A 23659-nucleotide genomic window follows, 5' to 3' on the forward strand; every position below is an offset into this window, starting at 1 on the left:
ATTAATGACAACTATAAATTATCTAACCTTCTTTTAGGAAAGGTTTGTAATGCGTTTACAAGTGTAAAAATAAAATTATTTAATTTATGGCCATAAAAGCCACAGTAGAGTCTTGTTGGAATTATGATTACCTACGGAGTAACGACAACATTCCAAGTCTATGATTATTGACATATAGTAGGTATATGACACATATAATTATGTAGTCTTTTGTTATATTAAGTTATATTTAATCAATCATAATATTTGACTATGATTTAATCAGCGATAATGATAAAATTTATCAATTACGCACCTACCTATGTTTATCTTGAACGTGTCTGTTGCATTATATTAGAGGTTATTGTATTTAAATGATTTTTCGTGAGATGAGCTTGACCATAACAATCAAGTTTTAAAGATGTCTGGCAGTAGCGTAGCCGCATAGCGGTCAATGAATTTTATTAAAATTGTCCGCTCGCGACTGACGACGCTGTTGGAAACATTCGACAGAGTTAGTCGCGTGAAGTCGCGTGTACGGAGCGAACGTAGCTGTGATTCTAATCGGATTATGAATGAATGTGAATTCACGTAAATAATAAAACACTGGGATTGATATGATATTTTTGTTTGATATTTGAAGCACTACTACAATGGAGTTAGGAGGTAAGCTCGAACAAACTAGATATTGCCCTTTTTGTTGGCTTTGTTTCTTTTCTCTTTTTCTCTTCTCAATGGGGACGTTCGAATAGAATGTCTGGAATGCAGGTAAGTTTTTGGAGTGTTAGGCTCTTATTAGATTTTGTATAGTGGGAGCGTTGCTAGAATTGATTTAGGTAGATATCAATAATTTAGGAAACCGGATTTAAATCCGTATAAGTACCAAATATAACAACCAATAACAGTATAAGACATGTGAATCATTTCAAGGCAGCTTACTGTCAATGTCATAGAAATACAAAACATATGAAAACAACAGTTAGGTAACGGGTTGTCTAGCATACTGATAGGTTATTAAACTATTATACGGCCTATTTACCATCATCCGGCATGTGAGCTGACGTGAGTTTGTCAGTAACTACTAGCCGGCCGGCTCATAACATAATATTATAGGGATTGTCAATAAGACACAATCTAGTGTTACACAAAACAGCAAATGTGATTAGATCTATTAGATCTCGCCCGGAGTCTAATTAAGTTTTTAAGAGAAAAAGTTGGCTCTATCTACTGCACTTTTAAAATGTGTAGAGAGAGAAAGGCCTTCCGTATAGAATAAACCGTTAAAAGTTGGAAAATTTATGAAATGAGAGTTGTCTGCCTGCGTTTTAAAACTGGGGCGCGGTTTAGATTTTATAAAGATATATCTTAGCAGTAATTTATACGAGTTTTAATGCTCTGGTCCCTAGTATTATTTTTCAGAATAAAATAAATTTCTACAAGAGAACTTTACACTTAAGAATTACTAGATTTCCCGAAGCGAAATTGGATGCATATAAGTATAGGTATTTTATCTATTTATATTTTATACTTTTTATTGTATGCTAACTATAAAATACATTTGCTAATAAAGAGTTCTGTAAGAGCTAGTATGGAGCTAGTTGTATTGGTTCAGTAACCAATACAACTAGCTCCAAAAAAAAAGGTAAAGGTAAGGTAAGGTAAGGTAAAGGTTATCTAAGATTAGCAAATACAGATACACATACATTTACCATGGTATCATGGAAATAAATATACGTAATTATCTTCGAAATTGCAGCAAATACAGTAGGTAATTAGAATGTAGAGTCTAGAATATTCTGTATTACTTGCAAGATACAGTGACTAAGCATTGTATGGTCAGAAATTTAACTCAAAATTGTTCAAATATTTTTTAACGTATTTTATTTTTTAACTAGACCGTATTTTGAAGTGAAAACCTCTTTAGACTTATTGTGGTTTTTCGTAGGGTATAATATGAGTTCGCATCACTTACTTGTTCATGTTAAAATATATATTTAGCTTTAAATATATAGTGTACTATTAACATGTTAACATGTGCTGTTAGCTGTTAACAAGCATGTCAGTAGCGCAGCCATGATAATTATGTGTTACCTGATTAACAAAGGTGGTATAACCCTTTGTGGTTCGATTCCGGCAGCATCACCGCCACACCTATTTCTGCCCAATAACAGCAGTGTTAGGCGCTGCTGTGTTCCGTTTCAAAAGGGTGTGGTAAAGGAGACATACTTTTCCGAGGCGTTCTAGCTCCTCAGGGGAAGTCCTCAGGGGGAGCGGCTCATCTGTGGCCGACCTCAGGTAGGTATATTTAATCCTATCTCATCAGGTAGGTATATTTAATCTAATCTGGGGTTCATTACAGATGTCCATAGCAGTAGCCACTTACCATCAGGTGGACTGCATACTCGTTTGCTACACCTATATTATAAAAAAATAAACCAAAAAAATACAATGTCTATTATTATTGCTAGGAACTCTGAAAGATATGTAACATATATTATACATTTTAATTCAAGATTCTTAACTTAAAACTTAAGCTTTAAAGTTATGGCCTACTTCCCGTTATCCTGTTAGCTGAATTTTTGCATGCATATGCGATTTCCACGAAGATGCTATATTATTATGACTTGGAGCTGGTCTCATGGGGGAACCAGAAGGTGGCGATAAGAACTTTGCAGTAAAATAATTTAACCCTGCCGATTTTGGGCTATGTTTTTATTAAAAGATGGGATGACGAAGTTTATTTTTCGCGACAAGCTTTTACATGGATGATTTAAAACCTATATGATTTCCACCGCGAGGCCCTAGCGTAGTGGAATAGGCCCTCCCCCTCTCTTCCCGTGGGTGCCGTAAGAGCCGGATGAGGGAATTAGTGCTGAAAATCTATGCACATTATATATATTCTATTTTTTGTATTCTATTTTATTACATTCCATTTATAATTGATTATAGAAAATATATTTTTAAATCCTAAGCAGTTTATAAGACATATGATAAATGCACTGATCGGGACATGTCCCATCGTAACAAATCGCGGTACGATGGGGCATGCTCTCTTAATTCTTCCTAGAGATCGTTCGTAGCAATTATAAGACATTCTTTTTATTATTATTTCATCTCTCTCATACATAAATTTATGTTCCGTAATAAGTAGTCACTACTCTGTAAATGTACAGATCGAGACATGTAGAGTCGCACCGTAACAAATCGCGGTGCGACCATACATGTTCTCTTAATTCGTCATACGAGATCTGACATAAGATGTAGATTATATATTTATTTCAAACCAGAATTATAAGCCAAAATATAAAGTAGATCATCAATAATTGATTAATTTATAATTACCTTATCTTATTTGTATTAATATTTTTATTTATTGACTTATTGAAATATTTCCCCTAGAACATCTGCGTCATAGGAGCGTATCGATTCGCGGTCCTATGTCGTATGATCAGCCCAATGTGAGATCAACCCTCACTCCTGAGTAATGAACTCAAATATAAAAAGTCTAATAAAATCCTAAAGAAAATCAATTCGAATTAATAAAAAAAATTTTTTTTGGTTGTGTGGCACTGTGGTAGTTGCTATTTACCATCAGGTAGACTGAATGCTGGTTTGCTATTTCCATAATATAAGAAAACATCGGGTTTAAAAGCAAATGAAACGCTCTGAATAGATATGCGATGTCAATAAAAAAAAACAATACTTTTATATATTAATATTCTTTTTTCTAATTTAGTTTTTAGATGTACTTAATTTCCTTTTTTCCGATGATAAACATTGCATTTATGGCATACCATATTATTCAAATTCAAATCATTTATTGCCTGAAAATGGGTATGTACAATTGATCGACGGTAATAGAATAGGTTCGCCAAATTATAGGTTCATTATTTTACATAACGTATGATACGTTATGTAAATACTTTCACGGGAATACTACGAGTAGATACATGTAATCTACCTGTGCATTGATGGATTTGAAAATTTTTAAATCAGTAATCACTATATTAACTATTTATAACATCTTGTCTCGGCCTTGCTCTCAAATTAGCTGTCAATGGTAGAGTTCTTGTACTTATGTATTATTTGTTTATACCTGTTTGTGTTTATGTAATGTAAACATGCAAAAGCCGGCAATCGTGTGTGTAGTTTTATTTCCGTAAAACAAAAACACCTTTTTCTGAGAAATTAATTTGCAGCTGCTAGGTATTTCGTATTTTTAGGTAGGTATCGTAATTATGGTTATATACGTTCCAAAAGCAGTACTTTTTAATTAAAAGTCGAAAAAATAAGGAAATACGAAAAATCCTGAAATTACAGCGCGTATATTCATTAACATATTATTATATTAATAGCATTATTATTAGACAATACCATTTGATATTAAGAGTGTCCGTGTCTGTGTTACTTTTTTACAAAATTAATTTGCACGATTTCCAGAAAGACAAACAAATTTATTCCGAAGGTAATTACTTATACAGTTCTTAATTTTAATTAAAATCAGTCATGTAAACTACTTTATAGTATACTATAAACGACTACTAATGATGACCAATCATTTTACAATGTTTTCGAATAAACTAGAGAATTAGTGAAGTATCTATGACGCACACATAGATCAGTAAAGATACTACGACGCCTTGAAATTGAATGAAGCCATAAACGGCTTATTAGTAAGTTTTTTTTTTTAATTCTTGACAAATAAAAACATTTTTAGAGTAAATTTACGAATAAATAACTAATACTGCGTAATTTACATAATAAATAAATAATTATTTCAAATATTTTAGGGACATTTTAGCACGGAGACGTGGAAAAACTTTTTTAAGCAACTATTTCAATTCTCAAAACTGGGTACATTTTCTTGTTAGGAGTGAGTAATCTTTACTAATCTATGCTGCTAGGTATTTCGCATCTTTAGGTATTGAAATTATTATTATATACGTTCCAAATACAGTACTTTTTAACTAAAAGTCGAAAATATAAGGAAATACGATAAATCCGGAAACAGCGCGTATTTTGGATTAATATATTACCTAATTATTACTATTTCTTAACAATAGCATTATTAAAAGACAATACCATTAGATATTAAGAGTGTCTGTGTTATTTTTACAAAATTAATTTGCACGATTTCCGGAAAAGCAAACAGATGTTTTAAAAAAATAATTACTTAGACAGTTCTAAATTTTAATTAAAATCAGTCATGTAAACTACCTTAGGTATTTTTAGCTATTTCATCTACTTTCAGATTTGTCTATCACATCAAGTTCAAAAAAACACCTCATACCTAAGTAAGCATATTATAGAATGATTACTAACGATGACCAATCATTTTATAATGTTTTCGGATAAAATAAAGAATGATTGAAGTATCTATGACGCACATTCCTAATTCTAAAATATTACGTAATGAAGGAATTAGTGTTTTCAAAAGATAAATTAATATCATTAGTATCGATTACTGTGGGAATCTACTAAGCTGGTGATTTAAAATTCTTATCTACGTAATAAAAACGTATCTTACTCGTGTTTCCGTACCTGCAGTCGAGAAATATTTTGTTTTTTAATATGTAGGTACCATTAGTATAAAGTAGATACATACATATACCACATACATAGAGTTGCTATTAATATTATAATGTAGATTATAAATTTGTACTATATCTGTACTAATATTATAAAGAGGAAAACTTTGTTTGATTGATTGTAATGAATAGGCTTAAAAACTACTGGACCCATTTTAAAAATTCTTTCACCATTCGAAAGCTACATTATCCACGAGTAACATAGGCTAAAGTTTTCCTCTTTATAATATTAGCATAGAAAAACAATAATAGCCAAGTGACCGAAAATCGTTCAAAACGGTTCAAGCCCCAGATTTTTTTATAAGCGTAATAAAATTTAAATATAACTTGCTATATAATATAAAAATACGAAGAAAAGCTACTTACCTGAAGGTTACTTAATAAAAAAAGTTCTCAAAGGTACGAGTATGTGAGGTGTACCATTCGCTCTAAGAGAAGATCAGTGCCCAATAATGGGACACAAAATTGTATTAATTGTGTGAACTTTTACAAATACTACTTAGTTCGCCCAATTGTCGAAATTCGGCCGTACCTCATCACACAGTTTTTTTTCTTTTTATTTGATAATATATTACGATGGACGCCTACAAAAATATTAAACTTTAAATACATCGATTGGTCCATACATACATGTACAAGTACATGTATTATGAGGAACCTACATATTAGTCATGATGGAATCTTTGAAATAATCGAAGTAATAATTCGAGTGCAATCATTGAATATTAATGTATCTCTTCGTGAAAATAAATTGCTTTTTATGCCTAAGATGGCTTCAGAAGTCTGGTGACGAACAATGGCTCAGCACGCGCCAGTAATAATTATTTAAATTCAGATTCCAATACTTAAGTATTTTATTTATATTATTTATTTGCATCCGAAAAGTAAGGGAACCAATGGATTCAATGTTGATAGTATTTCTACACTAATATTATAAAGAGGAAAACTTTGTTTATATCACGGCGTGCGTAAATTGACGTTTTACGCACGCATCGCGTGCGCAAGACCCCCATTTCCGACCCCGTAATATAAAATTTTATACAACACGCGGACGAAAAATGTTTTTCTGACTCGTGTGATTGCAGTCCTCGCCTGCGGCTCGGCCTGCAAACTCACACTTGTCAGAAAAAAATTTTTCGTCCTCGTATTGTAATTTTCTATTGTTTGTTTGGCTGTAATGAATAGGCTCACAAAGTACTGGACCGATTTTAAAAATTCTTTCACCATTTGAAAGCTACATTATCTACGAGTAACATAGGCTATATTTTATATGAAATATATTTGATAAATAAATTTATAGCACTCTGTGACCTAAACCCGCATTTTAGCCACGCATTTCTGTGTCCAAAGTAGCCGATTTTTACACCGTACGAATATTAATACACTACCCTCACAGTTGAAAAAAATAAACATAGCTGTGAACGTTTCATACTTTTAAATGCCATTTAAAAATTAAAAGTGAGTAATGAGTATTTTGTTTAAAGCTATAATTGTTTTAATATTTTATTTTGGACGTATTTATAAATGTTTTTGCCATTGTGTACATACTAAGCAATAGCATCACTATAAGACTAACTATTGGGCTTTATCGAATTGTATTGTTTGTTTTGACTGTGTTTGTTTTATTTTCGCTACACACCATAGTAGGAGATATTTAAATTAGGAATCGTTATCAAAATTAGCCATAATACTACTCCAGTACAATCTCGACTAAGCGACCTATTTGTTGTCGTATTTGTGGCATTCGGATTATCGAAAATTTGGATAATTGAGTTTATGAAGAAAACGGTGATGTTTTTCGACTATATGTTTGTTACGTATGTATTTTTCATTCTTTGGCAAACTCAAACGACTTCATTAATTTTGATACATGATGTGTCGCTGAATTCGTCTAAATTGTGGCGATAACATAGGTTATATTTTTAGCAATCTGGTTTTTGGTTTTTATCGTAACTATTTTGTTGCGATTTGGCGACTTTCCGGAATTTAAATGCACAAGTCACACAAAATGTGGCTGATCTGTAAGGGTTATTACAAAGTTACTTGTTCACGTTTCACAATCCGAACAATCGCGAATATTTATAACTAAGGTCCAGATAATCGATTTTCTACTGTATCACTAGTATTAGTTATGTATTAGTACATTATGTGATTGCTTATCATATGTTTCTTTAATACGCCTGTATGTAGCCTAAATGGCTTGATCGATTTCGACGTATGTGTGGTGTTAGATTTGTCTTTATCACAAGTGCAGAATAATTACTAAATTTTCTAAGTTTCAATGGTTTTGGTTGTGTGACATTTTTATTGCTTTTTTAGTTCATAATTATTAGTTTCAATCATTTATAAGTTTCAAAATAATTATCATATTTTTTCATATTTATTCACAAGTATAAGCGGGTTTATGTCACACGAGCTATAAAATAGTATACGATACTTGTGACAAAAGTAGCCTATTATATGCACGGCGTTTAGCACCCTCGCTGCGCTCGGGCGCTAACTTCACGCCGTGCAAAAATAGGCTACTTTGGTCACGCGTATCGTAATGTACTATTTGAGGCGGTAAAATGTTTGCCGGGTCAGCGAGTTTTTTATATTTTGCATTCTTAAATACCTAACTAAAACAAATAAAGAACACCTGGCCTAGTTCACATTGAAATATTTTTTACACCTAGTTTACATCTATTTTACATTTTTTGAAAGCCAAGGAACTTACAACCTACCTGAATTGCTAATATTTATAACCAATACCAACATAATTATTACTGTCCACAGATTAGGCAGGAAATCTACCTAACGTCATTTACTGGACAAACTTATTCATTTGATTAGAAACCACGAGGCGTAATCACAAACATTGCTTCTATTGGTTCATCTTCACACGATATATTTATAAATGTCTATAAACGAGTTAAACCCGTTGCTATTATTGAAGTTTCCGCCGTATATTTTTATGGACATGCCAGCTCATTTAGCTGTTCTATATGGTCACAGACTAGCAACAACGAAGTAGTTCCTCTTCACAATTGAATACTAATTAATGTTACTGGAAACACATTATCTGTAGCTGATTATCTCTGAAAATTCATCTTGTATATCAAATTCTCGTGTCACAATGTTAGTTACCGTACTCCTCCGAAACGGCTTTACCGATTTTCACCAAATTTTATATGCATATTCAGTAGGTCTGAGAATCGGCTACTATCTATTTTTCATATCCCTAAGTGATAAGGGTCGTTCACCCTTAACATTTTTTTATTTATATGGCAACACAACGTTTGGCGGGTCAGCTAGTATTCTTCATAAAATCAGAATTCCCTTCTCCATCCATCTCTCTTACTTAGTCGTAGAAACTGAAAAAAGTCAATATTATTAGATAGATAGATATATTTTTTAACATATCAATTTATTTTTACAGTGGAAGAATTCATCGAGGGGTTGCTAACAAAAACGGCCTTAGAAACACCCTCAGATACTACTAAGCCTGAAGATGCGGGAATGAGGTTACCAGAGTGGTTCGACGAAAAACAATTTAACAGGCAAGTTCAAATTTTTACACTTTTTAGGAAGAACATTTTTTTTTTATTTTTTTTATATAATATAAGTGTAGCAGACGAGCATGCAGTGCACCTGATGGTAAGTGGCTACTGCCGCCCATGGGCATCTGTAATCAACCCCAGATAGGATTAGATATTCCTACCTGAGGTCGGCCACAGATGCGCCGCTACCCCTGAGGACTAAGCTGGAACGCCTCGGAAAAGTCTGTCTCCCTTACCACACCCTTCAAACCGGAACACAGCAGCGTTTAACACTGCTGTTATTAGGTAGAAATAGGTGTGGCGGTGGTGCCGCCGGAGTCGAACCACAAAGGGTTCTACCACCTTCAATACTCTTTTTACCTAACTTCGCCAGAGGATAATGTTTTCCTAATGTATGTATGTGTGTTTATGTCTCGTTTTTAGGGTTCCGTACACAAAGAATAAAAACAGAATCCTATTCCTAAGACTTCGCTGCATATATGTACGTCTGTTACAGGACTCTTCTCCGGAACCGTAATAGATATACACTTGAATTTTTTACTGAATATGTAAAGTACAGAGTATGAAAAAAATGTAAATGTAAAGTACGGAACCCTACGTATGCGAGTTTGACACGCGCTTCGCTATTTATTTGGTACGCTCTGCGGCTCAAACTCTATTTTAATAATTTCACCTTTTTATTTATTGTTTCGTAATTGTTATTATTATCTTTTAAGGTGTGTGACACATATGCACACCTGTTGTAAAGTATAGTATAGTTATAGGTATATACATATTTTTATTACATTCATATTGTCTTGTTTGTGTCTAGAAAGTGCCTTTACATAAAGGAAGTATAACCTTGCTCTACCCAACGGCTCTACCTGTTTTGTGAACATGTGACATTTGTATCTAAAAATAAAACAGGGTGTCTTACACAATACTGATGACTTGCATGCCGTATATATCATACCGTATATATCATACCGGTCTGACGCGCAAAGGGTCCCGGGTTCGATCCCCGGCCAGACAGATATCTAAATGATGAATTTAGATTTCTGTTCCTGGGTCTGCGTGTTTGTGTATTTGTCTATTTGTGTGTCCGTGGCACCCACGACACAGGGAATCCTAGTGTGGGGCTGTGAGTGTAGAAAGCGTTTAGCGTTTATTGGCATGGTTAAATCCTTTTCTTCAACTGACTTGAGGTTACCTGAGGTTGCAACATCTATATTAAGGACGAACATATAGTATATTGCGTGCTTCATTTTTTTGTAATATATTATTTTGTAATATAGTATCTACAATCGATTAAAATATACTGTGATACTATTTACCGATATATTATAGTAAGGGTGGACACTCAAATTAATACTGTAAACCAAATGTGATTTACAAGCCAAAAACAAGGTTGCTTGTCGATAAAGATTTTAAACTTCCCTCTTGAGAAGTTTCTATTTTGCTGATATACTTAATATTATTCAGTTCAGACAACACTATGTAAATTGAAACAATGTTTGAAAAAATAAATTTTAAAATAATACTCAAAATCCCTTTATGTTTCAGAGGTCGCAAATTCTACTGGCACAACTGCTACTCTTTCTCAACGTCGATGCTGTTAGGTTTGGTGGCAGTATTCGCCATACCTTCCATACTGCGTGTGTTAGTGGGTTCGAGACGCTCAACGTCCGTCTACACAGCATATAAGAGATATCTGTCCACTCTCCTCCATACAGTATCTTGGTTCGAGAATGAGTTGAAGCCTGGATCTATGTAAGTATTTTTATAAGAAATGTAAATATAAAAATTAAAGAAAAATACGAATAAATAAAAATAAGAGAAAAGAAATGTAAGCATAAGAAATGTAAGTATATTTGTAAGAAGAAGCAGTAAAAACCTAGTGGTTAGAAGCTAGATCTTTCAGTCTTTAGGCCTCAGCTTCTAAAAGGTGTGTGAAGTCTACCAATTCGCACTAGGCCAACGCGATGGACTTTGGCTTAAACCATTAAAGACTAAAATACGATGAAATATGCACACGAGCAAACAAGCATGCAATGAGTTGTCCTGATGGTAAGTGACGACTGCCGTCCATTCATTCTGAAAAAGCTTCCCAGTGGTAGATTACAATGGGTTGATGATTAAGATAATTGTCAGTTTAACACACTGCATACGAATCCTCAGCACAAAGCTCCGATTTTTCGAATTTCGTTCGGCTTAGGATATTATTTTTAATGTATTTAGGTATGTTATGAAGAATTAAGATATCTGAGAAAGTAATATCTTCGCCATTAAAGTGACTAATACGATTTTCCTAAGTACGAGTAAATAAATATATTTTTAATATTTACTAAGCTAAATCGTATAAGTAGTTTTTGTACACAGTCGAGCAAAAAATCTGAAATGTTTATATGATCATATCCTTAACCACCACCAAATTGGTTATGTAAGGATATGAAGCTCATAGCGTCAATCACGTAATATTTGATGTAATATTCACATGTCCTTTTATAACATTCATACGTCCTTCAGGCAGCCCTTTCAAATTATCGATCATTTGCACGACTGTCACAACATCGTAGAATCGATATTTGACACTTGAGTAGGGTTGCCAACTTACTACCTTACTCATATTTTTTTAATAAAAATGGTATTCTTAAAAAATTATGCAAATATACAGTACCTAATTTAGGTAAATAGGTATATAACACATTTCGCTGTACACCTTGTTGTTTTTCACTCGCTAATAATATTTTTACTGGTAGCTATGATGTTTTCCCTATAGCTACTAGTAAATATGGGAAAACACTCCTTATAAAGCGATTTCTGGAGGGAAACCCAAGAAATTTGAATTACAGATGAAAATATTGTAGTTTTCGTATTTTATTATTTTTCTTTAATCTAGGTACTGGGTATATACTATGGAACGGGTGGCAACCCTACATTTTAGCCACCTGGCGTGCTGTATACATACATACATACATAGTGTCTACTCTTAAAAAATCAAATATAGGGGATTCTTTGTTAATAGTTTTTTTTAACCAAGTATTGTATTTTAAGTTTTTTTTTTACTAAGTATTGGATTGATTGACTATTAATAGGTTTATGTAACGGTCGATAGTTTTTTCGTTAGAAGTACAAGGGTGATAGAAGTTGGGGCCTTCCAATTTGAGTTTTTTTAACCAGAAATCCTCTATTTTTACAAGTAGAACTAGCACTGAAACTGTGTAACGTGTATTTATTATGTAACCTTACGATAAGCCGTTTTTAAAGGCTTTATTTCGATCCAGTCGTTTGGATCGTAACGGCGAAACTGTGGCGGAATAAACATTATGATTATGACGTACAGTAGTGATAAGATTAACGTATCTATAATACCTCTGGTCTGTTTTCTTTTTTGTTTTACTTAATTTTACCTTTGTTTAAACCCATCTTTGTTGGAGGTGTAGGGATTTTTTGTTAACTTACCAAAGCTTGGACCCCTTCAGAGATTACTTGAGGTATCGAAAAAATGTGTGATAATGATAACGCGTTAAAATTATGAATACTTAAATCATCGTCAATCTGATCGTTCCACCGCTAGGCATGGATTTTCTCTTAGAATAAAAGATTATACCGTAGACCACGGTCCAGGTGCGGATTGGTAGAGTTCATCCTTGATAACTGGGATTCGAACCTCGGACCCTAGGGTCGAAAGGCTACGTTTCTCACCACTAGGATATCACTGATTGTCTTTGTCACTCGTTAAATAAATTGGAAATAAATAAAAAAAATATTTAAATAAAAGGAAGTTGTAACGCCGCCTTATATAGCATCGGTTCGCTCGCGCCTTTACCTACGTCTCCGGCGCCGCGAGTTTCGTTCGCTCGTTCCCCCGTTCGCCGCGCCAGTCCGCTTTACGCCGTCTTTATGAATACACGCTTTTGTGCAAGTACCAACCGACTATCATTCCGTGTCTCCCGCCCTCAGTTGAATCATTTACAGTGGCGTCCCAACTCGTGGCATCTAAAAGATTTTTAGAACTCACATTCGTAAATTAATTAGTGTTAACGATCGTGTTCAACTGTGTTGACACGCCTGTGACTATAGTTTATCGTGTTCGTGTACTTGTGTTAAGTGTTAAGTTTTAAACATGCCTCGACCACGTCGTAAGAGACAATCCTTGGACAGTGCAGAGGGCACTGACAAGAACTTGGACTCGTCATACGAGGATCGGCTGGAGCCGTTGTTGTCAGCGTTCGCCAGAGCTCAAGCTCAGTCGAATCGTGAGCTTATTGAATCTATTTTGAACTCGCACACGCTCAACCAGAGCTCTACCAGTCCTACGTCTCCAGGCATGTCATCAATGGTTCAGACTGGAAACTTCGCGAATTGTACCGCTCGTTTCAATGGATCAAAGCAGGACTCAGAAGTCGTAGAAGCATTCGTCGACGCTATATGTGTGTACAAGGAGTGCACTAACATCAGTGACGACCATGCACTACGTGGCCTTCCGATGCTCCTAGAGGGAGAGGCCGCTGTTTGGTTCAGGGGAGTTAAATCGTCGATCGCATCGTGGGACGACGCACTCAAGCGCCTACGTTCAATGTATGGAGCTCCTAGGCCTCCGCATAAGATTTTTAGGGATATCTTCGCGTCAGACCAGCGCTCCGAACGTGCAGAGGTCTTCGTGACTCGCCTCCGTGCTCTGTTGGCGAAACTACCCTATACCATCGAAGAAAGAATACAGTTAGATATGATTTACGGTTTACTCAACAACATAATTCGTGAACGTGTCAGTAGAGAATCCGTTCACAGCATCGAAGATTTGATAAGTAAAGCCAGACACATAGAGGACACCATTAATGAAGCGCCAGCGTATCCAAGTACTGTCGGTACTTTGCGCGGTTTTCATGTGTATCAAAAGAAAACGCTCCCTTCGTTCGCCGCGCGCGGCTTTGCGGCGCCCGCTTTGAATACAAGCGTGCCGCCGCCAGCCCTTTGTAGCGCGCCGCCGCCGACTTTGACCGCCGCCGCGCCGTCGCCCGCCCTTTGTGCGAGCGTGCCGCCGCCGCCGGCCGTCGCGTCGGTTAGAAGCGCGGGAAACGCATCAAACGCGCCGGTGCTGACCGCTACTTCTACGAGTGACGACACGACTAAAGTAGTAAGACTTTCGTCGAGTGCAGGTAAACTTTTCTGTGTTTATTGTCGTAAATCGGGACATTCGCGCGATTTGTGTCCGAAAATTAAAAGTAAGAGTGAAGTGTCCGGTTCTCAAATTTCGTGTTACGGTTGCGGTCGAATAGGTGTTATCCGTTCTAACTGCGTAAAATGTAACTCTTTCGCGTCCATTAATGTTTTACAGAACTCTAACTCGGGTTGCAAATGTTCGAGTGATGTTTCTATTTGTAATCGTTTAAATCATGATTCTGTTTATGTTCGTAATGTTACAAAAGATAAAATGTGTAAAAGAAATTTGAAAAAGTGTAAGGTTCAAGGACACTTGTCTTCAAGGCCCGAGTCGAAACTCAAACGCATGCCGACAGCGTCCAAGGCTAATGATTTTGAGTCTTCAATTTGTGATAACATACCTACTCGCGAACTTTTGCCTCTGGAAGACAAGTTACCTTTCAACGGTAATAATAATAATGTATCTAAGAATGATGTTGTACCTACTTATGCATGTTTGCCTATGAGCGGAACGGTTTTGCGGACGGGGCGACCGACTGAAGCGCGTGTTTCAGGTTCTAGTAAGGGCCGTCCCATTCTTTATATCGAGATTTGTGGTAATACCGGTACGGGTTTAGTTGACACGGCTGCCAAGCGTTGCATTGCTGGAGCCTCACTTTATGCACTATTCCAAAGGCTAAATTTACCTTTTCGCGATAGTGTCATGTCAGTGAAGCTCGCGGACGGAGTCGTTCAAACACTGGATGTCAAACTAGTACATGTAAAGGTAAGGCTCGATCGAACTGATGTAGTAATACCTACCACCTTCGTTATTTTTCCGCAGGCCGTCAACAACGAAACTCTTCTAGGCGTCGATTTCTTGCGCAAAGCGCGCATTACTATTAACATGCATCGTAATACATGGTTCACGGCTGATCGACCTCATGTTACTCACCGCTTGCACTGCGAGTCTTTCCGCAGTCTTATGGGGTGTGCTTCCGCGGATTTTCTGAGGGCAGACGAGGGTACGATGTTGGAACCAGGTGAGCGTACAACACTTGCTGAAGTACTTCAGGAGTATGAAGACGTTTTTAAGGAAGGGGGAGGTCCAACACCGTTTGCTGAGCACCGAATAGAAACGGGTGATCATCCTCCCATTGCAGTTCCTCCTTATCGCCTCACTCCAGCTAAGAGGGCTATTATGGAAGCCGAGCTCGAGAAGATGTTACAGCAAGACATTATTGAAGAATGCGAGTCTGCATGGGCTGCGCCAGCATTACTCGTTCCAAAGAAAGACGGAACTTACCGTTTCTGCGTCGATTATCGAAAGCTTAATGCCGTCACCAAGAGTGATTCCTATCCATTGCCGATCATCGACGACCTACTGCAGTACACCGGCAAGAGTTGTTACATGAGCACGATAGACCTTCGCGCCGGGTACTGGCAGGTGTGTGTTCGAGAAGCCGACCAGGATAAAACCGCTTTCGTCACACCTTTTGGGGTTCACCGTTTCAAACGTATGCCCTTTGGCTTACGAAATGCGCCCGCGACGTTTCAACGCCTCGTTGATCGATTTCGTTCGGGTTCCTCTCTCAAAAACACCACAGTCTTAGGTTATATCGATGACCTTATTATAATTTCTGACAGCTTCGTGAAACACCTTGAGGATCTCCGTGCTGTATTTGACCGTCTTAGAGTCTTCAACCTCCGAGCCAACCGGGATAAATGTGTTTTTGCTCGGGAGAGTGTGAAATATCTTGGTCACATCATAATGCCTCAAGGAGTATCACCTGATCCTGATAAGATCAAGGCCATAGCTGATATGAAAGAACCTACATCCGTAAAGCATCTCAAGAGCTTCTTGCAGACCTGTTCTTGGTTCCGGAAATTCGTGCCAGATTTTTCGAAGGTCGCACAGCCTCTTACGATGCTCACTAAAAAGGCTCAGTCTTGGATCTGGGGTGACGCACAAGTCAACGCGTTTACAGAACTGAAAAGGTTACTCACCTCAACGCCAATACTCGCCCAACCGGATTATAGTTTGCCGTTTGTTATCCGCACTGATGCCAGCATTTACGCCTTAGGCGCCGCTTTGCTCCAGGGGGAGTCATCACGTGAAGAAAAACCCATTGAGTACGCGAGCCGACTTCTCACGCCAGCAGAACGTAATTATTCAACGACCGAGCGGGAGGCTCTTGCCGTCGTATGGGCTTGTGAGAAGTTCCGAGGATATATTGATGGACATCCAGTTCGTGTTGCCAGCGACCATCAACCGCTCAAGTGGTTACTTACCCTGAAGTCACCAACCGGTAGATTGGTACGATGGGCCATGAAGCTCCAGTCTTTCGATCTTCAAGTCGATTACACACCGGGAAAGGCCAACGTCATCGCGGATACGCTGAGTCGACCGCCCTGCGAAGAGGATACTCGCGAGTCCTGTGGAGTATGTACAGTTATCGTAGAGGTACCTCGATGGGATGCGACGAACGTCCGTCAATCTCAGCTCGATGACCCCGAAGTTTCGAAGATCCTTAAAGACCTGGAAGGAAAAGATGAAGTAGCTCTTAAAACGTGGACCGAAAGAGGATACCACCTTGTTAGAGGAGTGTTGTACAGGTACATCGAGGCTGACACCGAAGAACCGCAGCTCGTCGTTCCTGAAAGCCTTAGGAAACAGGTTATGTTGGAATGTCATGATTCTCCAACTTCCGGTCATGGCGGTATAGAGAGAACTCTTCACCGCATTGCCGAACGTTTTTATTTTCCCGGGATGCGTCGTTATGTAACAGAATATCTCAAGACTTGTGTAGAATGTCAACGCTACAAGCCGAGTAATGTGAAACCAGCTGGGTTGCTCCAAACACCAGTTCCGGCTCAGCGTTTTGAAGTTGTCGCCGTCGATCTCTTTGGGCCTTTACCCAAAGGACCTCTAGGTGAGAGGTGGATCCTGATAGTCGAGGACACCACAAGCAAGTGGGTGGAACTCTTTGCCCTCACCGAGGCCACGGCCATGATCTGTGCGAAAACATTAGTCAATGAAGTCTTCATGAGGTTTGGACTTCCGAGGCGTATGATTTCTGACAACGGTGTGCAATTTGTAGCCGATGTCATGCAGCACGCTATGTTTGTTCTGGGAGTCAAACAAAATCTGATACCTCTGTACCATCCAGAAGCTAATCCCGTGGAACGGAAGAACAGGGATTTGAAAGTCCAACTCGCCATATTAGTTGAGAAGGAGCACCGACAGTGGGCCGAAGCTTTGCCGTTTATCCGGTTCGCTTTGAATACTTCGTTGACCCAAGCAACAAAGCAGACTCCTGCCTTTCTTACTTTTGCCAGGGAATTGCGTTCGCCCATCTCTGTTCAAAGTGACCTTCGAGCGATAGTTGAGACCGAGAATTATGTCCCTCAGATCACGCCTTATTTGCTCAAGCTAGCCGGTATTCTCTCAGATGCTAAGGAAAGCATCGAGAATGAGCAAGATAAGAGGAAACGCGTTAAGGACAAGACTCGTCAAAACGCCGAGGGTTATGTTCCAGGTGACTTAGTCTTGTTACGCGGTCATATATTAAGTAGTACTAGTAAGGGGTTCAGTTCAAAACTCGCCCCACGGCAAGATGGTCCGTATGTTATAACTAAGAAGGTTAGTCCAACTACATACATCTTGTCTCGTTGTGGTAGACCTGACGAAATTTTGGGGAAGTACCACACCAGGGATCTGCGTCGATACCACGCTCGTCAGGACGATCAGCCGGAGCCTGTATGTCCTAAAAGACCGCGCGGTCGTCCTCGTAAAAACCCTGTCGCGTAAGTTTTACTGGTGTTTGACCTGTCGTGAGGTCACCTGACTAGGTCAAAAGGGGGAGACTGTAACGCCGCCTTATATAGCATCGGTTCGCTCGCGCCTTTACCTACGTCTCCGGCGCCGCGAGTTTCGTTCGCTCGTTCCCCCGTTCGCCGCGCCAGTCCGCTTTACGCCGTCTTTATGAATACACGCTTTTGTGCAAGTACCAACCGACTATCATTCCGTGTCTCCCGCCCTCAGTTGAATCATTTACAAAGTTTAATTTGACACCGCTAACTTTTATGCAAAAAATAGCAGAAATCCCTCTACGATTGAAAGACAAAACTTCCGAAGCGACATTTCGTAAATTTTCATCTTATTTTTGGATTGAAACAATTTAAAGAGACAGAAATATTTTCAAATTGTGTGATTGTATTTTATTTTTTCAATAAATATTTCATGTCTAAACCAGGACTGGGCATTTTTTTTCTAATCACTCTTCTGTCAATTTTACTCAATATCGCTTATTAAGGTTTGCATTTCTGTAATCGACTTATTACCACGTTTTTATTAGCTTGACCTGTATTGTTGAAGTCGATTTTTACCCACTTTGAACGGTCCGATTAATTTTGAACACTTATCAAAAACCGATGACAATACACGATCGTAATAATTTTGTTCCATTCTCGTCATTGGGATCTTCAGGATTAACGATTTTCCTTGTGCGACTTTAGCGTGGTTTTTACTTTTTAAACTATAACATAATTTAATAAATATGCTCTATTGATTCTTAGATCATGGAGATCATTGATGGCAGTCCGAAGCAGACACTTTCGAGCAGGAGCTGCTGCTCAACTGAAGGGACAGGGTATCGTTTCCCAGCGAGACATGGCTCTCACACAGTTTGGCTTCATCGGCTTCTCGGTGCTCAAGCCAGATCAATTTGGGATTCGCCAACTCAGTGAAGGCGACTGGGAAGCTTATAACCACTTTTGGAGAGTTATTGGACATGCTATTGGCCTGGAAGATAGGTGAGATTACGTACTACCTGACCCGGCAAACTTTGTCGCCTTTAAAATCTATTTATCAAATATATTTCGTATAAAATATAGCCTATGTTACTCGTAGATAAAGTAGCTTTCGAATGGTGAAAGAATTTTTAAAATCGGTCCAGTAGTTTTTGAGCCTATTCATTACAAGCAAACAAACAAACAAAGTTTTCCTCTTTATAATATTAGTGTGGAAATACGTGTTCCGTTGATATCTCCGGAGTCAAACTGCGAATTATACCGCCTTCGAATTTATGCAATTCCATGCATTGCGAAAAACAAAAACAGACTCCATTAGTAAAATCGCTTGCTCATTACGAAAACGAGTGCTCATAAATACCTTATTTTCATTTTAACTCATTTTGATTAATTACCGGTTATACCTACAAGGCGATCACGTGGTTCTTGAAGTTACTATGTTTGCTTGTATTTTTATAAATCCTTTTTTATATATCCTTTTTTATCAAAACAGTCCGATCACGTGTCAGTCTCAGCTCTCTGATTTCTGCTTAGTTGTACATACTTCGACTTTTGTAAACTCACGTATGAACAATCGCTCACATTATCAAACAAGCAATCCCATAGATAAGTATATATTTGCTTTAAGCATATTACGCAAATATTATCCGCGTAGGATGACGAACAATATAATAATTGGTCTGTCATGCAAACTGGTTGATTTAGGGAGCTAGCGCAGCGCATCGACATGAACTATAGCTCAATGTTGCTTGTTACTTCTTAGCTCAGAAATTTAAAAATTAGGATTCTTTACATTTAAATAATTTGAATATATATAATTCACACACTTTTCTTCATTCAAATTCATTTTACATTTAAATAGGGTTTTTTTACACACACTCACACATAGGTAAACATACAAACATACTCACATGCACACACACATATTTAGTGACGTATCTAAACGTAAAACGTAAATCCATTTTTGGCTATTACTTTAATACTAAGTATTATATACCAAAAATAAATAAACCTGTGGATTTACTAAATAAATAAATAAATTCTATATTTTGTACTCAGATACAACATTTGCCGTAAAAACATAGATGAGACGCGAGAAGTATGCCAAATCCTACTCGACCGGGTTTACACGCCTTGCCTTGACAACGTACCAGAGTACTTCGAGCACATGGCGCGGTCCATGCTGGACGGGCAGTGGGCCATAAACCCCACTATACATGTCGAAGGCATCCTCTATTGGACGAAGTATCTGGCCAACGTTCCTGGTTACTTCTTTACGGAAAGCGAGAGAATTGACTTGCAAAAGCGAATAAAGCAACAATTGAAGGGCAAGTCGAGTGATATTGGTGAGTGCATTTCTTTATATTTACACTGTGGTCAATCAACTGATTCGATCGTGTCGCCGTCGATGTCATTACCGTGCACAGTATTTTAATTTTTGGCAAGGTTCATGCATTGTTATGGTAAAATATTTTATCTCATTACTTTTCGATTTTCGTGTAAGAGATCTTAGAAAATAGGGCTGTCATTTTAACTTAAGTCGTTCATATTAACCGCAATAAAACAAATATGCATGTGTTTTTATAATATTGGAAAGTAGCAAAGGAGTCTATATACCTGTGGGTTAGCGGTCACTGCCCGATATCACTGACTCCGTGTAGAACACAGATCCTACCTGATAGCCTACCTGATGACGTCATAATCATACAAGCATTGTTGCTCCTGAGTCATCCGTAAATACTTATTCGTCCTTGTTGCAGGTGTGGATTCATCAACATTAATATCAAAATGTGCGATAGAGGGCTTGCCAACGGGTTCACCAAAACTTCTATACCTTCGAGATTACGACACCATAGAGTCATCACCCGCCTACAAGAGATTAGAGAAAGCTGGCAAGAACAAACTATCATTCTATTCTATATACGCTATCGTTTACTCAACTTGGCTAGGCCGTTGGTATTTTAACTTGAATTTCAAATTTAGTTTGCTGCTAATGAAGTATTTGCCGTATCTGGCCTTCTTCCGACACGGGGTGATAGCTTCCTACGTTAATATTTTTACTGAAGATCCAGTAGATGATACCGAACCTAAGCCTAATGCTGAATATTATAAGACTAAACAACCAATGCCTTGGTATAAGGAACTATTGTCACTTTTCTGGTGATATATTGAAATAAGAATAAGTAGGTTAAGCTTATATGGGATGTGATATACAGGGAGCAGTATTGCCAATGATGTCAACCGTTTTACTTATTATGTTTGTTGACATTTTTGTAACATCCTATATGTTGTTTAATTCGGTTATTTAAAAAAAAAATATTTTTAGACTTCTAACTTTAATTTTAATTTATTTTACCAACAAGGTTGATATTTTAGAATGATTGCTTCGATCACTAATATTATTAGGAATATTAGTGATCGAAGAATGATTGCCTAGAAAAATTGTCGAATTTTGATCTTGAGCTTCTTAAAAATCTCTCTTACTTGCCCAGTTTTCAAGGAATCACATGCCATTATTGTAGCTAAGCTATTTGCGTACCAGATTAAGTAATCTTTCACGGAAATAAAATTTAATCTTTTACTTCATAATATACGCATTGCAGTAGGTACCTTAACATTGATCGACGATAATAATCAGGAAACTAAAATAGGTATCTACTTTAGGTAGGTACTATCTACAGTAGATTATAGATACTGTTACTGCCAAGGTTTTTACCTTACTTATATAAATATATACTTAGTTTAATTAATGTAAATGAAACATGCAGTTGTTTTAAGTCGAATAATAACAAATTCACATAATATCAATTGTGATTGGACATAAATGATAATTTTTGCCTGAGATTGTAAACAGATTTTTAACCGTCACAACTGCAAAGGAAATCAAAGTAGTGAGAAGTTTGACATACTGTATTACAGTATATGGAAACAATAAGAAATACTTTACATTTTATTGTGTACAACAAGAAAATAAAACATCATAAATCCCACAAGAGATCGAACCAAACTCGCCCGCATAAACTTTAGGTGGAGAAAAATCTACTAAAGTGTATAAATTAATATGTACATGGCATACATACATGTCATGTACTCATTTATTAAAAAATAAATATTGTCATGTTTCAACGGGACATTTTCGCGTCCCTGTGTTGTTCTTCGTGACATACGGACAAAGTAACACGGTATAGTCCGCGTAAAACTGCCAGTCTGCTGTGAATATAGAAATGAATCGCGTCGCCATAGGAAATTGTATCTGCTACATCTACATCTGCTCGCAACAACTTCATAGCGGACTAGCAGTTTGGCGCAGAATATAACAGAGTAAGACAGAGTAAAACGGGACGTATAGTCACGTTAAATAGATAAAGGTACATACAACGAAAATGTTGTTTTTAAATGTATGAACCGATAATTATGTTATGACCATGGTTTTTGTTCAAAATGCATGTAATTTATAATTATTAACTACCTTTTTCCATTACAGACTACAAAAAGAGTTTACGTAACTTTAAATTACTTTGTACACGAACAAAATTATTGTAATAGCATATAATACAATATAAAAAACGTGTGAAACTGTATTTTGTACTTATTTCAACACTTTGATACTTTTAAATTTATTTAACTTTTTGATGTTGCATTCAAACTATGTGTGCTAATTAAATTTGAATGTACCTATAGTATGTTTTTGGAATGAAGAAGTATGTTGTTTCGTGCGAAGTTTTATTAGAGGCGTAAAATACTAAACTGAGGCGAAGGATTCATCCCACACGGGCAGAACTTTTTGGGGGCGGCAAAATTTTACGCATTTTAGTTGTTTAATATATATGTTTTATTTTTTCATAAGTAAGGACCTACATACATATTAATTTCGTTTTCATTGACTTATTCCTAGGCTCCGGTAAATACGAGTACAATTCCAACCAGTCGCTTTAAATTCACGCTATGTAACACGGCTCTACGTGAAAATTGCGAAAATCTATTTAGCCGTCTTTAACACGAGTTAGCGATGCGCAAGTAAATATTGTGTGTATTTAAATAAGATTGTATGCATGTCGTGATATTTACTTTTAGCAGCCATCGTGATTCATGACCCTTATGTGCAACGTTAATATAGGTATAGTCCGCGCCGAACTGCTAGTCCGCTCTGAAGTTTTTGCGAGGAGGTCTAGTCATACAATTAAGTATGGAGACGCGATTCATTTCTATATTCAGAGCGGACTAGCAGTTTTAGATCATCGATGTACATGTGTAAATTCCAATGTTTCACATATTTATTTGTAAATTAGTTGTGTATTTCTGAGGCGACTAGGTGAATGTCCTAGAAAAATATTGGCACTCGATAAGTTTTTGAATAGTAGCTATTTTATGTGCAGGATTTGCGACTGCAATTGTCGTTTAAATGTTATAAAGAAACCCTCTGAACAAATATGAGCAACATGACAAGTGAGCAAACCTCTTTGTTATTCTAATGTATTTGTAATTCAACCATATTATTAGATGCCCCGGAAAACGGCTTTATGTCGGCGAGAATTCAAAAATATGTATCGTGTAAAACTAAAATAGCGATTGCACGACTTTTGTTTTGTGTGAAGCGACAATACGTGCTATTTTTTCCAC

General features: G+C 37.1%; 1 protein-coding gene across 1 annotated transcript; it reads left to right on the forward strand.

Annotated features, from left to right (window-relative positions):
* The first annotated feature begins 473 nt into the window (after positions 1–473).
* On the forward strand, positions 474–21648 carry LOC140746322 (uncharacterized). Its single transcript, XM_073078433.1, has 6 exons — positions 474–645; positions 8986–9106; positions 10649–10855; positions 18806–19042; positions 20099–20385; positions 20800–21648. The coding sequence occupies exons 1-6, from the start codon at positions 633–635 to the stop codon at positions 21201–21203; spliced, it is 1269 nt and encodes a 422-aa protein (XP_072934534.1). The 5' UTR covers positions 474–632; the 3' UTR covers positions 21204–21648.
* The last annotated feature ends 2011 nt before the right edge of the window (positions 21649–23659 follow it).

Source organism: Epargyreus clarus, unplaced genomic scaffold (assembly GCF_041222505.1).
Source record: "Epargyreus clarus isolate Ecla_fem2 unplaced genomic scaffold, WU_Ecla_fem_2.2 ptg000012l, whole genome shotgun sequence".
Classification (NCBI taxonomy): domain Eukaryota; kingdom Metazoa; phylum Arthropoda; class Insecta; order Lepidoptera; family Hesperiidae; genus Epargyreus; species Epargyreus clarus.

Coding starts and splice junctions, on each gene's coding strand:
- LOC140746322 (XM_073078433.1), top strand. Junction 19,043..20,098: donor GCTATTGGCCTGGAAGATAG/GTGAGATTACGT, acceptor TTTTGTACTCAG/ATACAACATTTGCCGTAAAA. Junction 20,386..20,799: donor GGGCAAGTCGAGTGATATTG/GTGAGTGCATTT, acceptor TCCTTGTTGCAG/GTGTGGATTCATCAACATTA.